Below are 20421 nucleotides of genomic sequence, written 5' to 3'. Positions count from 1 at the left end.
TTTTGTCGGGTACCTCAAAGACGGGAAAAGATTTTTATCATATGCTTGTTTCATTACGAGGGCAAATTTTGATCTTTGTTCCATTATCTCTCTTGGATAATCTTCGTAGAAGCAGAGCTCAGATTCCATAAATCTAAAAACTCTGTTTTCTTGCCTGTCGCATTATTTCTTTAATTTTAAAGTGATGAAAGCAAACCAGAACAGATCTTGGTTTACTAGAATCCTTCGATTTCGAGATAAACGCCCTGTGTGCCCTTTCTATAGCAGGCGGCTTTGATAGAGTGGTAGGAAATAAAGTGTGGAAAAGCTTACCAAAGTAAGCCGTTAGATCTCCATCTTCAGCTCCTTCGTGCAGCCCAACAATTCTTATATTCCTTCGTTGAGACCTAGTTTCCAGGTCTATAATCTTATTTTGATATCTTTCCAAATGAGTTGTAGCTTCAGACAACTTTTGCTTAGTTATCTTCAATTCCTCTTCGTGTGAAATAACTTGACACCAGGTCTTTAAGTTTTCTCAGAAATGACTTCATTTCATTACTATTCTTTTCCAGTTGGTCTTTAATTGATCCATTCTGATCCTTAATTGAATTCAGTGTCCGAACGGTATCTTCAGCCCACGATGGCATTTCATCAGATCTTTCCTTTTGCACCTTTCCTTTCCCATTACCTTTATCACTATGTTCAGGTAAATTCTTCCCACTTCTTGTAGACATAGACATATTGATCCCCCTCAAGAATCAACAGATAAAAATTTTAAATTCAAAGCTTAAACTGGGGGGAAAGAAAGAAAACTGAGAGCAGCAGAAAAATACTGCTACTCCATTGGCAGACATTGCGGTCCCCAAGAATAATTAGAGAGATAAAGGAATTCTTAAAATGGACTAAACTTACGGACATGATACTGGAAACATCTTGGTAACAATCATCCATTATAGCAGAGCGTAGCTCTTATGGTTTCTTATTTTTTTTATTTCTGCTATGAACTGAAGGACAAAACAGATATTTTATAAATTGTTGTAAACATAGAACAATACAGCACAGGCCCTTCAGCCTACGATATTGTGCTGACCTTTTAACCTACCCCAAGATTCCTCCTAAGTTACCCTCCATTTTTCTTTCATTCATGAGCCTATCAGAATCAAATTTAATATCACTAGCATATGTTGTGAAATTTGTCGTCTTTTGGCAACAGTACAATACATAGTAATATGTACTGGAAAATTGAAAGTAAAATAGTTAATTAAATTAGTATAAAAATAAAAATGAAAAAGCAGTGAGGTAGTGTTTTATGGGCTCAATGTCCATTCAGAAAGTTGGCAGAGGGGAAGAAGCTGGTCCTGAATCACTGAGTGTGTGCCTTCACACTTCTGTACCTCCTTCCTGATGACAGCAATGAGAACAAGGCATGACCTGGGCGATGGGAATCCTTAATGAAGGATGTCACCTTTTCAAGCGGCTAGTACCCATGATTGAGCTGACTAAGTTTACAACTCTGCAACTCATTTTGACTCCCCCCCCCCAATACCACAGTGATGCAGCCCATTAGAATGCTATCCAAATTACATCTGTAGAAATTTATGAACCTAAGAGTCTCTTACAAGTCCCTAATGTATTGGCCTCGACTACTACACCTGGCAGGGTGTTCTATGCACTTATCACTCTAAAAAACACTTATTTCTTATTTCTGAGACCCCACCCCCCACAATAGTCCAATCACCTTAAAATTATGCCCCTTTGTATTAGCCAATTCCATCCTGGGAAAAAAGTTTGTCCGCTTTATCTATACCTGATATTTACATGGTCTTTTTTCTATAAGTTACCTGTATAAAGGTGGAAACATTTAAAAGCCAACTGCTCCCTAAATTGCCACATGCCAGAGGTTGCCAAGCGATTTTCTCACTCTTGCACGATAAGGCTAAACAGTGGAACATAAATATCAGACTCAGCTGTAGCACAAACAGTGTCACAAATAAGCCGACAAAGTCTTTGGGAAACATTGTGGTAGCTGCGGTGTGAACACTTGAGATTTAGCACCAGCTTCTGTCCTTTAGCCTCACTTGTGACATAACAATCCAAACCAATTCACATTTGAAGGCTTGCATTGTGAAGTCACTGAGTACCTTTGAGCACAAGTAGAGATCCAGAGAATCAGAATCAGGTTTATTATCACGGACATATGCCATGAAATTTATTGTTTTGTGGCAGCAGCACATTCCAATACATTAAAAAATTTCTATAAGTTACAATAGGACAAAAATGTAGTGCAAAAAGACAGCAAAATAGTGAAATAGCAGTCATTTGCTTATGAACTGTACAGAGATCCGAGGGCATAGGGGAAGAAGCTGGTCTTAAAAAGTTGCAAAACACACACAAAGTGGTGTAGGAACTTAGGAAGCCAGGGCGCATCTAAAGAAAAGAGTGAACAGTCAACATTTCAGGCCAATACCCCCTTCACTAAGGCCTGACGAAGAGTCTTGGCCCAAAGTGTAAACTGTTTACTCTTTTCCCACAGATGCTGCCTGGCCTGCTGAGTTCCTCCACCATTTTGTGTGTTGCTTTGATTTTCCAACATCTGCAGATTTTCTTGTACTTGTGTTCCTAAAACATTGAGTGTGGATCTTCAGGCTCCTGTACCTCATCCTTTATGACAGTAATGAGAAGAGGGCATTTCCTGGATAGCAAGAGCCCCTAATGATGGATGCCAGCTTCTTGAGGGATCACCTTTTGAATACATCCTCAATGGTGGGTAGGCTAGTGCCAGGCTACAATTCACTGTAGTTATGAGGACCAGCCAAAGTTTAGGACTGTTCACCCTAGACCAGTTAAGGTAGTTGAGGGATATTTCATAAGAGGAAATCAATATGATGAAAGATTTTGATTGAATAAAGAGTGAAAACTTATTCCCTGTGACAAATGGATCAATCACTAGTGGAGCGAGCTTGAATTTCAGTGGTGAATGATCTAGCCAAAGTCTGTTTTTCACTTGACTTTCAGGATAAAATTCTAAAGTTGGCAGAAAGATATAGAACAAAGTGAATGATCTGATAAGGCCTGTTGGAAGTGAGCCTGAGATGGCACAGAACAGAGCCAGGAATAAGTCTGATGCAATGCAGTAAACAGCCTATCACCTCCGCATCATTCCCTTGCAATCACAGCAGATGTAACCTATCCTGCTACCTAGAAAAATAAAGTTACACAGCACAGAAATAGGACCCTCGTTCTCCTGCATTTATGCTAATCACCATATCTATTTTTAATAATCCCACATCTCCCAATGCTTTGCAATACATACAAGATGCAGAAAGAACTCAGCAGGCCAGGCAGCATCTTATGGAAAAAAGTAAACAGTTGACATTTTGGGTCGAGACCCTTCTTCAGGACTGGAAAGGAAAAGGAGAAGTCAGACAGGAGGACTTAAACTTCTTCAGGGTAGACTTCCCTTGAAGAGACTTCACAGTATAGTAGTAGAATAACAATCACAAGAAAATCTGCAGATACTAGAGATCCAAAGCAACACACACAAAAAGCTGGAGGAACTCAGCAGGCAGCATCTATGGACCTGAATAGATAGTCCACATTCTTAAGGGTTGGAAAGGAAGGGGAGAAGTCCCTATGCTTTGACCGAATACTCTTCCCGATACCTCTTAAACGATGTTACTGTGCCTGCCGCCATCACCTCCTCCAACCATCTTTGCATGAAAAATTTAAATGGAAGAATTTAAAACTTACACAGAGAAGTTGCCGACCTTAAAACTGGAATTCTGTTAGGATTCAAACCCTGAACTACCTCAAACTAGTACACCTACCCTCAATTTGAATGACATCAGCGATGAAGGCATTAATAGGACAAGGCACTTGAATCCCATAGAAAGAAACTTCAATATGAAGTCTGCAGTTCCCACGATCCACAATGCATCCCAGAATCCAATAGGATCAACAGAGGGATGAATAAAGATTAAACTGCAAAAGGAAAGAGAAATAAGTTTAAAATTTCTCAAGTACCATTCACACTGAACTCAAAGGAATAACTAAAATAGTCAAAAGAATAATTTAGTTGTTTGTAACAGGAATGAATCCAATCAGATCATCAATTCAGTATGTCAAGTTCTTGCAATCTATTGCCTTTGGGTTGTTCTTCTTTTAAATTAATTAAATATTATATTAGGTTCCCTCTAAGCATGAAGAAGTTATTATCAGCAATCTTGGCTAATATTCTCATAGCTAACCCCCAAGCAATTTTATTTTGATGACACATCTGGTGCCCTGGGACAGTTTTCAATGCTACATACTGTCAGTGGTAACTTTATTCAGTACAGCTGTGGTCTTTGCTGCTGTAGCACTGCCACTTCAAGATTTAACGTGTCATGTATTCAGAGATGCTCTTCTGCACATCACTGTTGTAATACGTGATTATTTGGGCTACTGTAGCCTTCCTGTCAGCTTGAACTAGTCTGGCCATTCTCCTCTGACCTCTCTCATTAACAAGGCATCTTCACCCACAGAACTGCCACTCACTGGATGTTTTTTTTTGTTTCTCACACCTTTCCCAGCGAACTGCAGAGACTACTGTGTGTGAAAATCCCAGATCAGCAGTTTCTGAGGTATTCAAACCACCCTGTCAGGCACCAACAATTATTACACAGGTCAAAGTCAATTCGATCTCATTTCTTCCCCATTCTGATGTTTAGTCTGAACAACAATGGAAGATGCTTCTATGCATGGAGTTGCTGGCACATGGTTGGCTGATTAAATATTTGCAAAAAGTGCATGTCATATGTGATCTGATAACATATCACACCTAGCCCAAGGGCTGAATGGCCTAGTCCTGTTCCTGTACTCAGAAAGTGACATTATATTTGGCAAAGGTTATGAATAGATATTGTTTAGATATGAATCATAAATTAGTTTGCTTTAATTGAAAGGAACAAAATTCTCTATGTCCCATTCGTTAGCATGGTGAAGATCAAAAACCTGTGATTCATCCATTGTGACTGATATCGGTGGGAGGTCATAAACACTGCAGGGCTGAGTTGAACGGTGTTAATGGATGTGACATGACATCATCAGCAAAAGTTTGGGTTTGACTCATGACTGTAAGAGCTCATTGATTGGAAATAGGAACAGAAATAACCAGGAGAAGATAGAGCAGTGCTGATCTCTGAATTGTTTGAAACTGTTAAACTGCTAAGTTAGTTAATTAAACCACCCTGTCCGGCAGCAACAATCATTCCATGGTCATATTCACTTGGATCACATTTCTTCCCCGTTCTGATATTTTATCTGAACAACCACCAAACCTCTTGACTAGTCTGTGTGCTTTTATATATTCAACTACTACCACATAATTGTCTGATTAGATATTTACGTTAACAAGGTGTACACATGTAATAAAGATAGATACTTTAATGATCCCAAAGGAAATTACAGTGTCACAGTGGCATTAGTACAAATGTCACAGTAGTATATTGAGGAAGTAAGACACATTGGTGAGCTTTCTTGGCCATGACATCTACGTGGTTGGACCAGGAGTGGCTTCTGGTGATGATTACTTCCAGGAACTTTCAAGCTCTCACCCTGCTCAAGCTCCACACCATTGGTGTAGACAGGAGCATGTGTAACGCCACACTCCCCACCCCTGCTTCATGAAGTAAATAACCAACTCTTCTGTTTTGCTGACATAGCGGGAAAGGCTGGTGTCATGACACCATGTTACTGAGCTCTCCATCTCCTTCCTATACCCCAATTCATCATTATTAGAGTGGTCGGCCCACGATGGTGGTATCATCTGCAAACTTGTACATAGAGTTAGAGCAGGATCTGGCCATGCTGTCATGAGTGTATAGGGAGAAGAGTAGGGGTCTGAGCACTTGGAGCACCAATGTTTAGAATAATTATGGGGAAGGTGTTGCTGTTGCCTATCCCGGAGGTGGCCTGTCCTGGAGCTGGTGGCGTTTTGGTTTGAGGAAGTGGGAAACTTGTCTTGTTCAGTTCTGTTGCTGTTGTTTTTGCTGCTTGTGTTGTGTTGTTGTGTTGAACATTGTGGGCATGCAACGATGGCACCAGAATGTGGTGTGTTGGTTGTTAAAACACATCCTCGGGTGTGTTGGTATTGATGCAAACGACACATTTCACTGTATGTTTCGATGTGCATGTGATAAATAAATCTGAATCTGAAATGCAAACATGCAAATTGCTTTGTGTCTGCTACCCCACAAGTGCAAAGACGTCTCCAGCCCCTTTCTTGTTCTCATTTTTATAAACATACCAGTAGAAGAGTGACTGGGACTGGAAAGTGTCGTAGAGGAGAAGGGTAGAGGCTGTTAGAAATCCAAGCAACCAGCCACACTGTAATATAGAGCGGCGCTCCTGAAATAAAACACGCAGAATAGTCACATTCAGTTTGAACTGGCACAGTTCAAGAATACCATCAGTCACCAATATCTCTGAAATTTGAGTGTATTTACTAGGTAACTCAGAAGGGAATTAGGGATAAATGAATAATGACAACTTATGCAGATTAACTTCGGAATACATTGATACATTTAGAGGCAAAAGGAAGTTAAAAAGTAGAAACAATTTCAAATATAAAGCAACCGACCTGCAGGAAGACTTGATTTATAATTATCCTGTTTGCATACAGGAAAGTGATCCACAATCCAACACCAACTGCAATACCTAACAGAACAAATAACAGTAAATAAATGAAGTATAATTTTTTTTTTGTGTTATTTATTTAATTGGGTTCTCTTCATCTATTTTTAGGACTTGTGTGAAGATCTGATCACATTTTAAGTCATATTTATGCAGAAATAGAGAAAAAGCAACAGGGTTCACAAACTTTCTAGCACCACTGTATGGAGATGAATGGCCGAAACCCTTCTTCAGGACCCAGTGGCCACTTTATGAGGCACCCCTGTACCTAATAAAGTGGCCACTGAGTGTACGGTAGTGGCTTTCTACTGCTGTAACCCATCCAATTCATGGTTTGACGTGTTGTTCATTCAGAGATGCTCTTTGCACACCACTGTTCCAACATGTGGTTATTTGAGTTCCTGTCAGCCTGAACCTGACTGGCCATTCTCGCTGACCTCTCTCATGAACAAGGCGTTTTCACCTACACAACTCCTACTCACTGTGTATTTTGTTTTTCGCCCCATTCTCTGTACATTCTAGAGACTGTTGTGTGTGAAAATCCCACGAGCTCCTCAGTTTCTGGGATCACTCCGTCTGGCACCAACAACCATTCCACAGTCAAAGTCACTTAGATCACATTTCTTCCCCATTCTGATGTTTGGTCTGAACAACAACTGAATCTCTTGATGACGTCGGTATGCTTTTAAGCACCCAGTTGCTACCACATGATTGGCTGATTAGATATTTGCATTAACAAGCTGGTGTACAGGTACCAAATGAAGTGACCACCAAGTATACATATTTATAGTAAAGCACTGCCCTGTGTAGCACAGGTGGATATACGCGACACTATTCAAGGCAAATACTTCCAAGTGACCTGTCCAATATTTATTTTTCATATCAACAACCTTAATCAGTCCTGCTGAGTTCCAGCAGCATTTTCTGCCTTTGCTCTGGTCACCAAACTGTTATGTTCATACATAGGGGCCAAAAAAAAGTGCTTCTACAACTGAAAGACTCATTAACTACAAGTTAAAATGGTAGCCCCGAGAACATAGCGGTTTTATGCTTAATACAAAAATATATAGAATGCTGTGAGCAGCCAGCCAACTGATATAAATTGCACTTTCTACTAAGTACGCCCAGTCCTGGCTGTCAATAACTGATGGTTACAAACAATCATACTCAAGCAGTTAAAGTCACCAAGCAGGGAGATCCTCAAGGGTGGCTTGGACTTGGATGGCAGGATTTCACAGTGCCACCCATTTTAATTCGACTTCCCACTCCCATTCCGACATGTCAGCCCATGGCTTCCTCTACCACAACAGTAAGGCCACATTCAGGTAGGAACAACAACTCATTCTGTCTGGATAGCCTCCCACCTGACGGCATGAACATTGATTTCTCTAGCTTCTGGTAATTTCTCCCCCTCCTCCTTACCTTTCTTTTCTATTTCCCCATTCTGTTTCACACTTACCACTTCTTTCCTCCTCACCTGCCTATCACCTCCTTCTGATGTCTCCCCCCAACCCTTTCCCTTTCTCCCACATCCACCCTTTTCTCCTATCAGATTCCTTCTTCTTTAGTCCTTTACCTTTTCTACCCATCACCTCCCAGCTTCTTACTTCATCCCCCCTTCTCCCTCATCCAGTTTCACCTAGAACCTGCCAGCCCGCACTCCTTCCCCTCTGCCTAACTTCTAAATCCTTTTCCAGTCTCAGCCTGAAATGTCGGCTGTTTATTCCCCTCCATAGATGCTGCCTGATCTATTGAATTCACCCAGCATTTTGTGTATGGCATTGCACTTGTCAAGTTCGTGATAATAATATACAGAATGAATTCCTGGAGTGCAAATAGGATAGTTTTCTTGACTAATAGACCAGTTCTCTAGTGGTGAGACTAATTAGGGAATAGATCCTCTTAGATTCAGTATTGTCTAATGAGAAGGGATTAATTAGCAGTTGTGTTGTTCAAATCCTCTTGGGAAAGAGCAACCATAATGAGGGAATTCTTCATTTGGACAGAAAGTGACAGCGAGGATTCTGAAATAGATGGCATAGACAGTCACAGTATTTTTCACTGTGTAACAGGATCTAACACTAGACAATATAGGTTTAAGGCGAGGGGAAACATTTAAAGGGATTCTGAGAAGTAAGCTTGTCCCCTACACAACGAGCTGCCAAAAGAAGTGGTACAGGTGCATACAATTCAATACAAGTTTTAAAAGACGTTTGGACATGTTCATACAGAGAAAGTGGTTAGGAAGATACAAGCCACATGAAGGTTAAAAAGGAGCAACTTAGATAGGTACCTTGGCCAACATGGACACTTCGGGCTAAAGGGCCTACTTCTGTGTTGCATAAGAACCTAAGAACTAGGAGCAGGAGACAACTATCTGACCAATCGAGTCTGCTCTTCCACTCAATAAGATCATGGCTGATCTAGCCATGGACTCAGCTCTACCTACCTGCCTTTTCCCAGTAATCCTTAATTCCCCTGCTAAAGCAAAAAAAACCTCTTCAATTGTCTTAAATTTATTTAATAAGGTGGCCCCTACCGCTTCCCTGAGCAGAGAACAACACTTTGACCAGGACTCTGAATATAATTAGTGATAATTTTTCAAAACTCGTTAGATTCTGGACTAGTTCCTGAGGATTGGAGGGTGGCTAATGTAACCCCACTTTTTAAAAAAGGAGGGAGAGAGAAACCGGGGAATTATAGGCCGGTTAGCCTAACGTCGGTGGTGGGGAAACTGCTGGAGTCAGTTATCAAGGATGTGATAACAGCACATTTGGAAAGCGGTGAAATGATCGGACAAAGTCAGCATGGATTTGTGAAAGGAAAATCATGTCTGACGAATCTCATAGAATTTTTTGAGGATGTAACTAGTAGAGTGGATAGGGGAGAACCAGTGGATGTGGTATATTTGGATTTTCAAAAGGCTTTTGACAAGGTCCCACACAGGAGATTAGTGTGCAAACTTAAAGCACACGGTATTGGGGGTAAGGTATTGGTGTGGGTGGAGAATTGGTTAGCAGACAGGAAGCAAAGAGTGGGAATAAACGGGACCTTTTCAGAATGGCAGGCGGTGACTAGTGGGGTACCGCAAGGCTCAGTGCTGGGACCCCATTTGTTTACAATATATATTAATGACTTGGATGAGGGAATTAAATGCAGCATCTCCAAGTTTGCGGATGACACGAAGCTGGGTGGCAGTGTTAGCAGTGAGGAGGATGCAGGGTGACTTGGATAGGTTGGGTGAGTGGGCAAACTCATGGCAGATGCAATTTAATGTGGATAAATGTGAAGTTATCCACTTTGGTGGCAAAAATAGGAAAACAGATTATTATCTGAATGGTGGCCGATTAGGAAAAGGGGAGGTGCAACGAGACCTGGGTGTCATTATACACCAGTCATTGAAAGTGGGCATGCAGGTACAGCAGGCGGTGAAAAAGGCGAACGGTATGCTGGCATTTATAGCGAGAGGATTCGAGTACAGGAGCAGGGAGGTACTACTGCAGTTGTACAAGGCCTTGGTGAGACCACACCTGGAGTATTGTGTGCAGTTTTGGTCCCCTAATCTGAGGAAAGACATCTTTGCCATAGAGGGAGTACAAAGAAGGTTCACCAGATTGATTCCTGGGATGGCAGGTCTTTCATATGAAGAAAGACTGGATGAACTGGGCTTGTACTCATTGGAATTTAGAAGATTGAGGGGGGATCTGATTGAAACGTATAAGATCCTAAAGGGATTGGACAGGCTAGATGCGGGAAGATTGTTCCCGATGTTGGGGAGGTCTGGAACGAGGGGTCACAGTTTGAGGATAGAGGGGAAGCCTTTTAGGACCGAGGTTAGGAAAAACTTCTTCACACAGAGAGTGGTGAATCTGTGGAATTTTCTGCCACAGCAAACTGTTGAGGCCAGTTCATTAGCTATGTTTAAAAGGAAGTTAGATATGGCCCTTGTGGCTACAGGGGTCAGGGGGTATGGAGGGAAGGCTGGGTTCTGAGTTGGATGATCAGCCATGATCATAATAAATGGCGGTGCAGGCTCGAAGGGCCGAATGGCCTACTCCTGCACCTATTTTCTATGTTTCTATGTTTCTATGTTTCTATGTTTCTATAAGGGTTCTGGTCACGGAGATTGCCGGATACAGCCCAGTCCATCACGAACGAGGCCTCCCCAACATCGAGCACGTTTACAGGGAAAGCTGCCTAAAGAAAGCAGCGTCCATCACAATGACCCCCACCACCCAGGCCATGCTTTCTTCTCACTGCTACCATTGGCAAGGAGCCACAGCAACTTCAGGTCCCACAACAACAGGTTCAGGAACAGTTATGACCCTTCAACCATCAGGTTCCTAAACCAGAGTGGATAACTTCACTCGAGGTTACACTTAAGGTTAACCTTCAGGCTGAGTCGGAGGTGAAGAAGGCGAATGCAATGTTGGCATTCATTTCTAGAGGAATAGAGTATAGCAGCAAGGATGTGATGTTGAGGCTCTATAAGACGCTGGTGAGACCTCACTTGGAGTACTGTGGGCAGTTTTGGTCTCCTTATTTAAGAAAGGATGTGCTGACATTGGAGACGGTACAGAGAAGATTCATGGGAATGAGAGGGTTAACATATGAGGAACGTTTGTCTGCTCTTGGACAGTATTCCTTGGAGTTTAGAAGAATGAGGGGAGACCTCATAGAAACATTTCGAATGTTGAAAGGCATGGACAGAGTGGATGTGGCAAAGTTGTTTCCCATGATGGGGGAGTCCAGTACGAGAGGGCATGACTTAAGGATTGAAGGGCGCCCATTCAGAACAGAAATGTGAAGAAATTTTCTTAGCCAGAGGGTGGTGAATCTATGGAATTTGTTGCCACGGGTGGTAGTGGAAGCCAGGTCATTGGGTATATTTAAGGCAGAGATTGATAGGTATCTGAGTAGCCAGGGCATCAAAGGTTATGGTGAGAAGGCGGGGGGGGGGTGGGACTAAATGGGAGAATGGATCAGCTCATGATAAAATGGTGGAGCAGACTCGATGGGCCGAATGGCCGACTTCTACTCCTTTGTCTTATGGACACTGGACTGATTCTGCAACACGTAAAGTTACTTTCAAGGCCTCTACAACTCACGTTCTCAGTATTTTTACGTAGAACATAGAAATCTATAGCAGATTACAGGCCCTTCGACCCACGATGTTGTGCTGACTATGTAACCTCTAGAAACTGCCTAGAATTTCCCTCCAGCATAGCTCTCTACTTTTCCAAGCTCCATGTACCTACCTAGAGTCTCTTGAAAGAACCTATTGTATCCGTCTCCACCACCCATCACTTTGTGTGAAAAACTTAACCTCTGACATCCCCCTTGTACCTACTTGTAAGCACCTTAAAACTATGCCCCCTTGTGTTAGCCATTTCAGCCCTGGGAAAAAGCCTCTGGCTATCCACATGATCAGTGCCTCTCATCACTCGCATCAAGTTACACACCTCTGTCAGGTCACCTCGCATCATCCGTCGCTCCAAGGAGAAAAGGCCAAGCTCACTCAACCTATTCTCATAAGGCATGCTCCCCAGTCCAGGCAACATCCTTGTAAGTCTTCTCTGGACCCTTTCTCTGGTTTCCACATCCTTCCTATAGTGAGGCAACCAGAACTGAGCACAGTACTCCAAGTGGGGTCTGACCAAGGTCCTATATAGCTGTAACATTACCTCTCAGCTCCTAAACTCAATCCCACGACTGATGAAGGCCAATGAACCATATGCCGTCTTAACCACAGAGTCAACTTGCACAGCAGCTTTGGGTGTCCTATGGACTCGGGCCACAAGATCCCTCTAACCCTCCACACTGCCAAGAGTCTTTCCATTAATACTACATTCTACCATCATATTTGACCTATCAAAATGAAACACCTCACACTTACCTGGGTTGAACTCCATCTGCCACTTCTCAGCCCAGTTTTGCATCCTATTGATGTCCCGCTGTAACCTCTGACAGCCCTCCACACTATCCACAATACCCCCAGTCTTTGTGTCATCAGCAAATTTACTAACCCATCCCTCCAGTTCCTCATCCAGGTCATTTATAAAAATCAGGAAGAGAAGGTGTCCCAGAACAGATCTCTGAGGCACACCACTGGTCACCAACCTCCATGCAGAATATGAACCATCTATAACCACTCTTTGCCTTCTGTGGGCAAGCCAGTTCTGGATCCACAAAGCAATGTTCCCTTGGATCCCATGCCTCCTTACTTTCTCAATAAGCCTTGCATGGGGTACCTTATCAAATGCCTTGCTGAAATCCATATACACTACATCTACTGCTCTACCTGCATCAATGTGTTTAGTCACATCCTCAAAAAATTCAATCAGGCTCATAAGACACAACCTCCCTTTGACAAGGCCATGTTGACTACTCCTAATCATATTATGCCTCTCCAAATATTCATAAATCCTACCTCTTAGGATCTTCTCCATCAATTTACCAACCACTGAAGTAAGATCTCACTGGTCTATAATTTCCAGGGCTATCTCTACTCCCTTTCTTGAATAAGGGAAAAACATCTGCGACCCTCCAATCCTCTGGAACCTCTCCTGTCCCCATTGATGGTGCAAAGATCATTGCCAGAGGCTCAGCAATCTCCTCCCTCGCCTCCCACAGTAGCCTGGGATACATCTTGTCCGGTCCCGGCGACTTATCCAACTTGATGCTTGATGAATCCTCCGGTTTCATACACACTTTTCCACTGTCACACTTGATAAGACTCACGTCTTATCCTCCTGCTCTTCACATAAGGTTTTCCTTAATCCTGGCCGCCAAGGCCTTCTCATGGCCCCTTCTTCCTTAAGCTCTTTCCTGCTAGCCTTATAAACTTCCAGATCTCTATCATTACCTAGTGTTTTGAACCTTTAGTAAGCTCTTCTTTTCTTCTTGACTAGATTTATAACAGCCTTTGTTCACCACGGTTCCTGTACCCTACCATCCTTTCCCTCTCTCATTGGGACGAATCTATGCAGAGCTCCATGCAAATATTCCCTGAACATTTGCCACATTTCTTCCGTACATTTCCCTGAGAACAACTGTTCCCAATTTATGCTTCCAAGTTCCTGCCTCATATTTCCCCTTACTCCAATTAAACACTTTCATAACTTGTCTGTTTCTATCCCTCTTCAATGCTGTGGTAAAGAAGATGAATTGTGATCACTATCTCCAAATGCTCTCCCACTGAGCGACCTGACACCTGACCAGGTTCATTTTCCAATTCCAGATCAAGTACAGCTTCTCTTCTTGTAGGCTTATCTACATATTGTGTCAAGAAACCTTCCTGAACACAACTAACAAACTCCACCCCATCTAAACCCCTCACTCTGGGGAGATGCCAATTGATATTTGGGAAATTAAAATCCCCCACCACGACAATCCTGGTATTATTACATTTTTCCAGAATCCATCTCCCTATCTGCTCCTCTATGTCCCTGTTACTATTGGGTGGTCTATAAAAACACCCAATAGAGTTATTGACCCCTTCCTGTTCTTAACTTCCAGCCACAGAGACTCAGTAGACAATCCCTCCATGACATCCACCTTTTCTGCAGTTGTGACACTGACAGAGCCACATCCCCACCTCTTTTGCCTTCCTCCCTGTCTCAGCTGGCACTGGCACTCTAAGTAACCATTCCTGTCCCTGAGCCATCCAAGTCTCTGTAATAGCCACAACATCATAGCTCCAAGTGCTGATCCACGCTCTAAGCTCATCTGGTTTGTTCATAATACTCCTTGCATTAAAATAGACACATCTCAAACCATCAGTGTGAGTGTATCCCTTCTCTATCACCTGCCTATCCTCCCTCTCGCACTGTCTCCAAGCTTTCTCTATTTGTGAGCCAACCGCTCTTCCCCAGACTGTTCAGTTCTGTTCCCACCCCCCAACAATTCTAGTTTAAACTCTCCCCAAAAGTCCTAGCAAACCTCCCCGCCAGAATATTGGTCCCCCGGGATTCAAGTGCAACCCGTCCTTTTTCTACAGGTCACACCTGCCCCCAAAAGAGGTCCCAATGACCCAGAAATCTCAATCCCAGCCCCCTGCTCCAAGGGGACAACATTTGCAACCCAATTTCCCCCGGGATCAATGAAGTATGACTATGACTATGACCCTCCAGTACTTCTTGCATCCCTAGCTCAGCAATCTACTCCCTCGCTTCCCACAAGCTCAGGGTATGTCTCATTCAGTCCTGGCAACTAATCTATCAATACTTTTCAAAAGCTCCATCACCTCCTCTTTCTTAATGTCTCTGTGCTCCAGCATTTCAGTCTGCTGCAAGTCATCCCCACAATTGCCAAGGTCCTTTTCCCTGGTGAACACTGAAGGAAAGTACTCATTAAGTACCTCCGCTACCTCCTCCAACTCCATGCAAACATTTTCACTATCGCACCTGATCGGTCCTTTTCTCACACGGCTGATCCTCTTGCTCTTCACATACTTGTAGAATACCTTGGGGTTTTCCTTAATCCTGCTGCCAAGACCTTCTCATGACCCCTTCAAGCTCTCCTAATTTCATTCTTAAGCTCCTTCCCGGAAACCTTGTAATTTTCTAGAACTCCATTAGTTCCTAGATCCTTGAATCTTTCATAAACTTTTCTTTTCTTCTAAACTAGATTTTTCACATCCTTTGTACACCATGGTTCTTTTACCCTACCATCCTTTCCCTGCCTCAATGGAACACCCCTGAACGTTTGCTACATTTCTGCTGTGCATTTCCCCGAGAACATCTGCTCCCAATTTCTCCTCCCAAGTTCCTGCCTAATTGCATATTTCCCCCTACCCCAATTAAATGTTTTCCCAAATTGTCTGCTCCTATCCCTCTCCAGCACTATGGTAAAGGAGATAGAGTTGCGATCACTTGTTTGCAACATCTGCCTTCTTCTGCGCACTGGTTATATGTCAGCCTTTATGTAGTTTTCCATAAATTCTACTGTTTTTTTCTGTACATGCCTACAAGAAAATGAATCCCACGGAAGTATATGGTGAGATATACCTACTGTGATATTAAATTTACTTTGACTTTGGATACAAATATAGTATGAGGGAAGAGTTGTCCAAGACGGAGTGAGGAATATTCGATTAGCAAATAGCAAAACATTTAAAGCGAGCACGGATGAACTCAAGTGGTTATGTAAGGCTGGCTTGTAACTGAACACTAATAAACTTCTACAGATATACCATTGAAAATATCTTGACTGGGTGCATCACAATCTGGTATGACAATTTAATGCACAATAACAAAAAACTGCAAAGAGTAGTAGACTCTGCCCAATATATCTCAGCCACACCTCACCTCCTCTAATAGTAATTACAAGAGGTGCTGCCTCAAGAAGGCAAAGATCCCTGCAATCTGGGCCATGCCATCTTCTCACAGCCACCATTAGGCAGGAGATACTGAAGCATTAAGTCCCACACCACCAGGTTTAAGAACAGCTACTTCCCTTCAACCACTGGTTCTAAACTGTAGAGTTTAGTAACACCTTTTCACTGACACTAGAGAGACTGCCGGTGAAATAAGGAGGCACACTCACTGGATGCAGGCAAAGTGAAAACTGAAAGGTGTTCAAACTAGAAGGGAGTCACACATCAATACAGGAAGCAGAGTTGGATAATTGGTATTGAAGACATGATGGGATCGGACACTATGTTATTGAATGACATGCAGACTCAAGGAGCCAACTGGCCAACTCCTGCCTCTTAACTTCTTATCCACCACAAACTGTTTACAGTCCTATACTCAGTGACCACTTAAGTACTCTGGATCAGCAACTGTCCTTTCCCCTCAGAGATGTTGTTCAACCTGCTGTTCCTCCAATGGAACTTTCCTCTGATATAGAAGGCTCAATATAATCATTAGTTATAACTGTGGACATAAAAAAATTAATTAAACAAAAACTGAAACCTGTGGGAGCCCCTACAAAAATTACCACCCACCAGAGGAGATATGGGACAATATTTAGAATCTCAGGGCTGCAAAATTTTTTAAAAAATGAATGTTGCATTCATTTTTTTCTAAAAAAAAATAGTTAAGAGCTCATGAAATATTTCTCATACCTAAAGCATGTTGAAAAATCAGTTTGGCACAAATGATGGTAATATATGGGATACTCTTCTGAAGCCAAAGAAGGATGTAGCGAAGTTCTGAGATTGAGCTTGAGCTGGCTTCCCTTTCATCCAGTTCAGATCTCTCTCCCGCAGGCCTCTCTGCCCTAGCATGAGAATGCAGGTCTGAGTGCACATGTGAATGGGAAGTTCTGGCATTCAGGGATCCCATTCCAAGTCGCCTGCCCGGTTCTTCCGGCGCATCCACCTGAACTTCAACAAATTCCTTGGAAGGATGCGACCCGCTCTCCGGAGTCCCAACAAACAATTCAGGATGCGAAACTGCACTCTCCCCTGTTGTTCCAGTCTGTGGCTGCATGTGGGGTTGGCTGATACCAGTGTGCACAGTGACAAATTCCTTCTGCATCTCAGATCCTACTGACTGGCTGCTCTGGAACCCCGGCCTGTGCAAAGTTTCAAAGTTCTTGCTTGAGCGTCTCCTATAAAATTAAAATCAAGTCACTGATGAAATTAACGCAACAGGAAACTCGACAATTTAACTGGGGAGAGAAAAAAAAACTCTGGATATGCTCACAAGATTCTGCAGATGCTAGACAAAAAAGTCATGGCCCAAAACATTGACTGTTTATTCCCCTCCATAGATGCTACCTGACTTTGAGCTCCTCCAGCATTTTGCGTGTGTTACTCTAGATAAGCTACTTCCTTTCATGTCTTTGCTGCTTAGAAGGCAGCTACCTGGCATCCTCCCACACTTTCAAACGGTTTCTTGGGAGCACGAATGACACCCCAGGGCATGGCTTCTCCTTTCACAGAGGGGACAAGTCATCTAATTAGTATGTCTGTCACAAGGTTGATACAAAATTAAATGTTGTATTTATTATTGTTATCCATATTCTAATCAAACCCTAAATGGCAGAGATCTTAGGAGCACTAACGTGCAGAGGGGCCTTGTGGTGCGTATCCACAGTGGCATTTAGCATGCTTGCCTTCGTAGGCCAAGGAACTGAGAGTTGGAACACGATGCTGTAGTTGACCCAAAAAAATGTTAGTTAGACCAGATGGGGAGTATTGTGTATAATTCTGGTTGCCAACCTACAGAAAGGACACGGTAGCAATGGAAAGTACAGAAAAGATTCACTAATTATGTGTTGCCAGGAATAGGGAGCTGTAGTTATAAGGACATTTATTCTCAATGGATTTTGAGAGACTGAACTGTGACATTATAGAAAATTATAAAATAAGGGGCAAGGAGTATAGATAACGGGAGACCTTCCCCCCCCCCCCAGTGTGGAGGGAATCCGTAGCAGCACCTGTGTGGAAAAAAAAGGCCTGGCAATCTACTTCTGTAACTTGCCACAAAAACCCTATGGACAACCACACTATCCGTAGGTTCACCATGATTTGACGACGACTCGACAGCACTCAATAACCGCATAAGGGAATCTAGAATTAGACGGTACAGGTTTAAGGCAAGAAGGAAGGTATTTAAAAGATATCTGAGGGGTAATTCCACACCCCATCCTCCCCTTCCCCCCCCCACACAGGGTGGTGAATGTCTAGAAAAAGCTGCCAGGAGGTGGTAGAAGCAGAGACAATTACAACACATAGACAGATAATTAGAAGAAATGGCATAAATGGACAGGAACCTAATGCAGAAAAATGAGACGACCTGTAGACGGGCAACATGGCTGGTATGAACAAGGTAGGCAAAAAGGGCGCATTTCTGCACTTTACAATTCTATGACTCTCCAATTATAGATGTCCTATCAAAGTAAAACTGTGCCCTCATGTACAATATTAAACCATTTAATTAATTTTAATAAAACCATAAAGCATTTTTATGCTTTGGCTCAAAACAGACAATTTTACCTCACTCAAGTGGAGTAGAAGACCAATAATTATCAAAAATAGATTAAGTGCTTGCTTCAAAATCATTTTGTTACTTATAGACGGAGGGAGCCCGCTACAGTCACTTCAATTTTCTGTGGAACAGTGTTCACCAATCAAACTAGTTCACCAGCTACACAGCATATTGTAGCTGAGTTCGTTTGTTTATTTATTATTTTATTTGGAGATATAGTTCAGAAGGAACCACATCTCCCAGCAATACCCAATTTAAACCTAACCTAATCACAGGACCAATTAACTTACTAACCAGTACGTTTTTGGACTGTGGGAAGAAATCAGAATACCCGGAGAAAAACTCACAGGGAGAACACACAAAATTCTTAGAAGATGCCAGCATTTGACTCAGTACTCTGACGCCCTGAGCTGCAACATTATAAAAACTGGTTTAAAGTGTTAACAGTACAGTGACTGAGGTAATAGATAGTGGGTTGATCAGGTTAACTGTCTGGAGGAAGAAATTTAAGATGTATTTTGTTCTAATATCACTATGGCACTTTCCAGAGGGGAGCATTTAGAAAAGGCAGTTAGCAGGATGGGTAGCTCCATAATGATTTTTCCTGTCTACTTCTTTGTCTTCACAAGTCCTGCAGTGATGGTAAACTCCAGCCAATGATTTTTTTTTCTGCCGACCTGACAGTTCACTGTAGTTTTCGTATATTGTGAGGGGATGCTACTCGAATAATTCTTGGATGAGGCAAATTTCAGGTACACAGTTACAATCGAAAACATAGTCTGGTCCCCCTTGGAGCAAAGGCAGGTGACAAAAGCTGCAACGGGATGTTCAACTTATAACAAGTTTAAATAAGTACATAAAGGCATTTCCACTTACAGATATTGAGCCAGGGCGACGAATTCAAAGAGATCGATAATAGAGTAAAGGTATTTTTGACAGGCCGAGGAACCGAGTATAAGAGATGGGACATCATGCTATAGATGTATACAACAGATTAGACCGCGCTTGTAGTAGTGAGTACAGTTCACAGGTGCAGGGAAGGGGAGGAAGAAAATGAATTTTCAAACATATGAAACTGGTTATGATCTGGAGTTCACTGCCTACAGAAACACTGGAAACAAACTGGAAAGTTGCAAAGGCGGTTTTCTTCGGACTTTGAAGGAAAGTGCAAGGCTGTGAAACAGCGTGTGGGGTAGGACGTGAAAACAAGGCTCACGGCTCTGCTTTTGCAAATTGCGGCCACGGACAGCCAGCCTCTGATATCCAAGTCTTCTGTTAAACATCTTCAACCACCACAACGCTAAACCTGGATGATCCCCAAAACATAGCAAACGGGGAAAAAAAGTGTCTGCAAAGTGCCGACCGGTCGCTTCCCCCCCGCCCGAAAGATTTGTCCCCGGTAATACCTGTCATTGTGAGGCCGGAGTTTCATGCTGGAAAGAGCCCAACGCCCACTCCCCGCCTACCTCAGCCCCCAGCAGCCATTTCCTCGGCCACGGTCACAAACCCGTCTCGGAGGAAGTCAAGGGTTAAAGGTTACACCTAAAATCTCAACTATTTAAATGTACGTATTTAAAAAGCACAACGAGACTCAGAATAATCAACTCATTTTAATTCCGTGGTGATAATATCGTCCTCTTTATATTTGAACTATTAAAATATTTTACTTTTAATCGAATCTGACGTAATGACGTCTGACGTCGTTTCGTTACTACAGCAACGGGAGCTGCGAGCAGGTAAACGCTGGAAGTTTTATTAGATGAAAACACTTGGTTCATACGACTTCCAAAGCCTACTTTCCTGTTTTTTTTTTGGCTTAAACTGTTAAAGT

General features: G+C 42.6%; 1 protein-coding gene across 1 annotated transcript in view; it reads right to left on the bottom strand.

The window, feature by feature from the left end:
* Window positions 1–20104, bottom strand: part of rnft1 (ring finger protein, transmembrane 1) — a 37500-nt gene extending 17396 nt beyond the window's left edge. The window contains exons 1-5 of the mRNA XM_063030986.1: window positions 19997–20104; window positions 16721–17208; window positions 6599–6675; window positions 6266–6366; window positions 3807–3960 (exon numbers count right to left, since the gene is read on the bottom strand). Coding sequence (XP_062887056.1) covers window positions 3807–3960; window positions 6266–6366; window positions 6599–6675; window positions 16721–17208; window positions 19997–20022 — 846 coding nt within the window. The 5' untranslated portion in view covers window positions 20023–20104. The remainder of the gene's footprint in view (window positions 1–3806; window positions 3961–6265; window positions 6367–6598; window positions 6676–16720; window positions 17209–19996) is intronic.
* Window positions 20105–20421: the final 317 nt, after the last annotated feature.

This window comes from Mobula hypostoma, chromosome 23 (genome assembly GCF_963921235.1).
Source record: "Mobula hypostoma chromosome 23, sMobHyp1.1, whole genome shotgun sequence".
NCBI lineage: Eukaryota > Metazoa > Chordata > Chondrichthyes > Myliobatiformes > Myliobatidae > Mobula > Mobula hypostoma.
This window is presented reverse-complemented; position numbering and strand designations above follow the sequence as displayed.